This window comes from Colobus angolensis, unplaced genomic scaffold, assembly GCF_000951035.1.
Source record: "Colobus angolensis palliatus isolate OR3802 unplaced genomic scaffold, Cang.pa_1.0 Scaffold301, whole genome shotgun sequence".
Taxonomy (NCBI): Eukaryota; Metazoa; Chordata; class Mammalia; order Primates; family Cercopithecidae; genus Colobus; species Colobus angolensis.
In genome coordinates, this window is record NW_012116278.1 from 2,859,552 (window position 1) to 2,866,966 (window position 7,415).

Here is a 7,415-nt window from a genome sequence, read left to right on the forward strand (position 1 = left end):
CCACCCCACCTCTGCCTCACAGAGTGCTGAGATTACAGGCATAAACCACCAGGCCTGGCTGGCCCTCTTTTAAGTGTACCCGGCTGCTGCTTTTACAGAGTGAAATAGAAATGAGGGCCTCAGTCACCTGTGCTTCTTAGCAACCCTTGCTTGTCATCCGCAGGGCTGGACAACCTGAACAAAATCACAGCCCAAGGGCAGTACGAGCTCCGGGTGGACCTGCGGGACCATGGGGAGACAGCCTTTGCTGTCTATGACAAGTTCAGCGTGGGAGATGCCAAGACTCGCTACAAGCTGAAGGTGGAGGGGTACAGCGGGACAGCAGGTACAGTAGTGGCTGCACTTAGAGCCTACAAAGTCATGGAGACCTTCTTGGCATTTACAGCTTATTTCTCTAACTTTCATTCCTTCCTCATTAATCCAGCCATTTATTAAATCAACAAATATCTGAGTACCTACTGAGTGCCAATCCAGAAACACTGCAATTCAAAAGTATTGGGTAGATATTTGGATCCTGAAACATTGAGTAGGTTGGGAATCAGGGAAATCAGGATTGATTTCTAATGACCATCTTTCAAAAAAAGTGTGTCTTCCTTACCCAGTTTTAGATATCAGTTGTAAACTGATAAAAAAAAAAAATCCCCCAAAGGCCTTAATATTCATCCCATCCAGCACTTCTCAATTTACTCTGGGCATATGGACCCACTGGCGATCTTCTGAATGTCCAGATGCTGACACAGGTTGTCTGGGATAGGGCTGAGATTCTGCATCTTCTCCAAGTTCCCTGATGATGCCAATATAGCTGGTGTTGCTGGTCTGTGGACCACACTTTGAGTAGCAAACCACCCACTCCATCACCTAACTGCTTGAATCTCTTCCAAGACATTCCTGCCATGTGATCATCTATTCTCAACCTGCATCCTCATGAATAGAAGGTCACTGCCTCTCAAGTGGCCCCTTCGTTCCTTGTCTGGCTCATAACCTTCATTCCGATTTTGAAGATTTCTTGGACTTGAAGTGGTTTTGTGTGGTTTCCTGGCTCCACATAAGAGGAGAAATAAATAAGGAAACAACATGTATTAAGGCCTACTAGGTACCATTCTCTTTTGTAGATATTCCACCTGCATTCATCTCATTTATTCCTCATAAAACCATTTTATGAAGATGTTATTTTTACACAGAAGAGGAAAGAAGTTCAGAAGAGCTCAGTGATTTGTCCAAGACAAATCACTTGTAGAACGTGGATGCAAGCCCAGCTGCAGAAAACTGCATCCGACGGTGTTCTTGGTGACAAAGAAGGGTCAGGACTGAGAGTGTGGACCACCCCCATGCAACCCATGCCCACTTTCGGTGGCTTTCTGTTATGTTTGTGAGAGCAGAAGAGACAGATGCTTGGCACTTTCCAACCTCCCTGAGTCCTGAAAGAAAACAACCATAAGGTGAAAAGGTTGCCAGATAAAAGGTTGCCAAAAGCCAGGCTGAGCCTAAGGAGGCACAAAGCTCTTTTGAGATGGCAATTTAGTGGTAATAAAGAGAGACACCCAGGGGCAAACACTGCTTTAGTTCTTGAATCCCTCAAAGAATGCTGGCATTTTATTACCTGGAAATAAATACCTCTTTGGTTGAGATGGCTTCAGGCAAGAAGAATAATGTTATAGGGCAAGCAAATTCATTAAGCAGCAGGAATGTGACCTCTGTTCCTCTTTGTAGTTCCATTGAGGAATGAGCCATAATATTTCCCTTTACTGAGATAACGTTTGTAAGGCTGCATTTTCTTACATGATTTGGCTGCACCCACGCCCTCTGCAGGAGAGCATCCTGTTTCATTAATATCTGCGTGCTGTCCTCATGCTCTGGGTAGTAGCATCATCATTTAAAAAGGTGTCTGGGTCCCTTCGACAACTTGCTCCAAATTATCACAGTAGAATGCCTCGGAGTCTTGAAATGTTTGTGCACAACAAAACATTTGGATTGCTGGATTGGGAGTGAGGAGACCCACAAAGCAATGGCACTGAAATGCTTCAGAAATTCAATAAATTAAATTACAAATTAGATTTCCAAATAGTACTACATGTAAATGGGCTTCTTGTCTAAGAATCACGGAACATTGGTCTGATAAACACTTTAAAAGGTAACTATGTGATACAGAGGCTATTTAGGGACATCTAATGTCTGCAGAGCTTAATTGTGACTAATAAATATTTGTCTGTGGGAGAAAAGCATACCATTATTAAATACATACTTCTCACCTTACTCTCTGATATCTTTTATGTAAAGGGAATGCAGAAAAGTCATAAAAATAACAACAATCAAAGTAAGTATTTGTATGCCATGCCACCTGTTTAGCATACACCTTTGTCTCCATTGTCACAATGGCACTGCTCAGTATATAGAATCAAAGTGCTAGGTTTCATTGTATAGATGAGAAAACTGAGGTTCAACAAGAGGCTTGACTTGTGCAAGGTCACAGCCAAAAAGTGAAAAGATGGGACTCTCCAAAGCCAGCTACAGCTCTCTTCCCACCACATGACGCTGCTTCTGTCGGAAATAAATACGGGGGATGACACTCGTGTCCCATTCAGTTCCACATTCAATGCTGACTCGGCATTCAATGTTCAAGGCCAGTCCCACCCCCAGAATCTTTCAATTGTCACCTCTGGTTCAGCCCTTTACAGTCCAGGAGGGAAATTTCAGCTGGGATTTCTCAGGTACGTATTTTCTGTCTCTCCCAGGTGACTCCATGGCCTACCACAACGGCAGGTCCTTCTCCACCTTCGACAAGGACACAGATTCAGCCATCACCAACTGTGCTCTGTCCTACAAGGGGGCTTTCTGGTACAGGAACTGTCACCGCGTCAACCTGATGGGGAGATATGGGGACAATAACCACAGTCAGGTGAGTGGACCGTGAGGGCCCAGAGCAGGCCAGGCTTGGGAAGCAGGAGGCGGCTGATGGAAGCACAATTTAACCCCCTATCCTAGCAGAGACTAGGAGACAGGAACTCTGCTTACATGACAACATGTTTTTCCCAAGACAATGGGCACTCTCAAGAACACTGCAGGCCAGGTAAAATAGAAACAGCACGGGCTAACCCTTGATGATCCCAACGACAAACACTGGTCAAGTGGATTCCAAAAACAGAATGCTTTGCTCAGACAAAATCTCTGTCTGAACCCCAAAAGTAAAGCAGATAAAAGTGGAGGCTGTTTAGACGAAGCAGGGTTGATGACACAGAACCCCTGGCCTGGGGCACCTTTGGAATCCCAAGAGTACCTTGAAATGAAGTCCACAGACTTTAAATCTCCACCTTTTGTGAAGAAACCAAGGCCCAGAAAAAGCTGATTTTTCTGAGGTCACAGGGTGAAGTTGAGAGCAGAGCCAGCTCTCCCCACTTCCAGCCCCTCGCATTTTCCCTGCACCACACACACCTCTAGCACTTGTTCTGCAATCACAGAAACAGATTTTTCTCGATCCCCTTTAGAAACAGGCGAACGGATCAAATTCAGCAATCTCCCTTACTCTGAGCCCTGCCTACACTGGCACGTTCCTGAAAAGTATAAAGCTGCTTGGGACTAACCACTTAATCATAACCAAACTCCTGCCCAGGTCCCTCTACAGAACTTAGTCACGATCCCAGGGAGGAGGGATGGGTCTTCCCTCAAGGCCACACCACACTGATCCCTGGATTGCAAGGATTCTTATGAGGTCCCCTCACTGGAATCCCGGGGACTTTGTAAAAATGCAAAGGGCCAAATTCCACTTTATGATGACCTCAGGGATTCTGATTCAATGATCTCAGGCAAGACACAGCATCTCATTTTTTTTTTTTTTTTTGCATATTTGCATTTTTGTTGTTGTGTTTTGCGGCGGGGATGGGGGGTTGATATACTCCACAAGTGATTCCTGACATACAGCAGATGTTGGGACATGTTGCTTTTCCATATTAGTAACTTTGATACATGTGTTTATGCTCTAGTTAACTGCTAACAAATGACACCTGCGACCTTAAGTGTAGCCCTTACCTTACATAATTTCTGGCACTTTTCAAAGCACTCTTACCTTCTGTACCTCAAGTGCTTATCACTTTTACCCTGCGTGGGAATTAGGATGTGGTTTCTCATGCGTGTGTTACAGAGGAGGTAAGAGTCACAGGACATTTCTTGACAGCGGTCCTGTGTTGTTTCCATCTTATTATGTTACTTCATCAGTATTTCCATTCTGAGCACTATTGTATCATCTTTATTGCCTTGTCTCAAAATACTTGTATAATACAAAGTTCTTCTGGGAAAAAAAACAAAAACAAAAACAAAAAAAGCAAGCTACATGTCAGAAAGCAAGCCTCTCTTTCCATCCTTCCACTCAATGATGGAAGAAGAAAGAGATGACACGGAAAGGAGCCACAGGAGCAGAGCCCCAGCTCCGGCTCTGCTCCCGCTGCTGTGTGGCCTCTGTGAAGTCACTCTCCCTCTCTGGCTTTAGTGCCTGCCACAGTACAAGAAGGTGTGGCTTCCATCCCTGAACTATCAGAGGAAAGAACCAGGGCAAAGGCAGGCAGTGTGTGCACCAAGCTGTTGGACTACCATACTCACTGTAACTGAGTGATTACAAGCGGATTTGCCCATGAAATGAATGAGTCATTCTTTTTTTTATTACTTTTTATTTATTTTTGTTTATTTATTTATTTATTTTTGACATGGAGTCTCGCTCTGTTGCCCAGGCTGGAGTGCAGTGGCGCGATCTCGGCTCACTGCAAGCTCTGCCTCCCAGGTTCACACCATTCTCCTACGTCAGCCTCCCAAGTAGCTGGGACTACAGGCGCCCGCCACCACACCGGGCTAATTTTTTGTATTTTCAGTAGAGATGGGGTTTCACTATGTTAGCCAGGATTGTCTCTATCTCCTGACCTCGTGATCCGACCACCTCGGCCTCCCAAAGTGCTGGGATTACAGGCGTGAGCCACTGAATGAGCCATTCTTAAACCTCACATCCCTGTAAGACTCAGAAACTGCCCATGTCAGTGAATGCCAAACAGTTAGAAGCGAATAAAGTGTCTCTGTTTTTCTCCCATCTCAGTAGCCATTAACTTCCCCACAGTGGGGCAAGGGCCATGTGGGGTTTCATGGGTGGACTCTACCATCTGCAGACTTCGCTAAAGAGTCAAACTTGGAACCTGGATGCCAAGACGCAAATACGGTTTTTTCTTGTAGAAAGCCTTGGCCAAAATTTCAAGGATATTTCCCCCTACTTAAGACTAGGGAAGTAATACTTACCAAGCACCTATGATGTGCCCAGCTCTGTGATAGCTCCTTTACAAACTCATTTAATCTTCGTCTCATCTTTCAAGGCTAGCATTGTCAGAGCTTAGGAAAAAAAAAAATAGTAAAACCGAGGCTCAGAAAATATTCAGAACTTGTTTAATACTATTTATCTCTCAAGTAAGAGCACTAACATTTAACCCTGTATGTCAAGTTGTCAAACTGTGTTTTGTTGATGTTCTTTCTGCTATTCCATACCAAACCCCTATTAAAATATTCCATAGGAATCTTGTGAATTACAGACACACACATACACCCTGTATATAGCTATTCAATTCTAGAACTTCTGATCATGATCTGAATTCCTTCAGAACCTATTCTGAAGGATGGCAGGTTTCATCAGCTACCATTTTGCTTCAAGAGGGAAAACCAAAGCTCCATGCAAACTCAGGCAACTCAACTCAGGTGAAAACTTGGGTCAGATTCAGCCAGTTCCTTTGAAAGTTTTCACAATCCAGACCAACAGAGAGATAGGCAAGAGGCAGCTGTGATATACCAGATGGTCAAATTGAAGCAGAACTCATTTAGTTTGACTAAATAGCAATCATCAGTGAATACCTTGCCTAACAGTAACCAACCTGGAGGCCTTCTTATTTATTTATTTATTTGTTTGTTTATTTATTTATTTATTTTTTACAGGGCGTTAACTGGTTCCACTGGAAGGGCCACGAACACTCAATCCAGTTTGCTGAGATGAAACTGAGACCAAGCAACTTCAGAAATCTTGAAGGCAGGCGCAAACGGGCATAAATTCCAGGGACCACTGGGTGAGAGAGGAGTAAGGCCCAGAGCGAGGAAAGGATTTTACCAAAGCATCAATACAACCAGCCCAACCATCAGTCCACACCTGGGCATTTGGTGAGAGTCAAAGCTGACCATGGATCCCTGGGGCCAACGACGACAGCACAGGCCTCACCTCCTCTGTGATTTCTTTCTTTGCACCAAAGACATCAGTCTCCAACATATTTCTGTTTTGTTGTTTGATTCAGCAAAAATCTTCCAGTGACAACATCGTAATAGTTTTTTACTTCTCTTGGGTGGCTCTGGGAATGGGAGAGGGGTAGGATGTGCAGGGGTAGTTTGTTTTAGAACCAGCCATATTTTACATGAAGCTATATAATTAATTGTCATTATTTTTGTTAGCAAAGATTAAATGTGTCATTGGAAGCTGTCCCTTTTTTTACATTTCATACAACAGAAACCAGAAAAGCAATACTGTTTTCATTTTAAGGATGTGATTAATATTATTAATATAATAATGATGATGGTGATGAAAACTAAGGGTTTTTCAAGAGATCTTTCTTTCCAAAACATTTCTGGACAGTACCTGATTGTATTTTTTTTTTTTTTAATAAAAGCACAAGTACTTTTGAGTTTGTTATTTTGCTTTTAATTTGTTGAGTCTGAATTTCATCAAAGCCAATCATTTGAACAAAGCAGGGAATGTTAGGATAGGAAAGGTAAGTAGAGGTGGTGGTCAAGCAGGAGGGGTGGAAAGGAGACTCAAGACTGGAAGGAAGGAAAGCACTTTTATAAGCAAAGTTGAACATGCTGTGAAAAGCTTACAGGCCAGGCATGGTGGCTCATGCCTGTAATCCCAACACTTTGGGAGGCCGAAGTGGGAGGATAGCTTGACCCCAGGAGTTTGAGACCAGCCTGAGCAACATAGTGAGACCTTGTCTCTACAAAATAATAATAATAATAATAATTAAATTAGCCAAGTGTGGTAGTGCACACCTGTAGTCCCAGCTACTCAGGAGGCTGAGGTAGGAAAATCGCTGGAGCCCAGGAGTTCGAGGTTACAGTGAGCTATGACCGCACCACTGCACTCTAGCCTGGGCAACAGAGGGAAACCTTGTCTCTAAAAAAAAAAAAAGAAAAAAAAAAAGCTTACAGCTTGAGATTCAGCATCTTACTCAGTATTTCTAACACTAATAGATTATGTTAAAAGATGCTTTTATACTCATTTTCTAATGCAACCTCCTAGAAATTCTATGATATAGTTGAGGTAAGGATTGTTACCACACATGGACTAAGACCCCCAGAGGCAGACTACCTGAGTTCAATTCTTGGCTCCACCATTCCCAAGTTCCCTAACC

The 7,415-nt window shown here is 43.4% G+C and overlaps 1 protein-coding gene across 3 annotated transcripts in view; it reads left to right on the forward strand.

The window, feature by feature from the left end:
- TNC (tenascin C) overlaps positions 1-6,697 on the forward strand; it is a 98,027-nt gene extending 91,330 nt beyond the window's left edge. For all 3 annotated transcript variants that reach the window (XM_011950074.1, XM_011950075.1, XM_011950076.1), the window contains 3 exons: positions 164-325; positions 2,733-2,896; positions 5,956-6,697. In XM_011950074.1, coding sequence (XP_011805464.1) covers positions 164-325; positions 2,733-2,896; positions 5,956-6,066 — 437 coding nt within the window. In that variant the 3' untranslated portion in view covers positions 6,067-6,697. The remainder of the gene's footprint in view (positions 1-163; positions 326-2,732; positions 2,897-5,955) is intronic.
- The last annotated feature ends 718 nt before the right edge of the window (positions 6,698-7,415 follow it).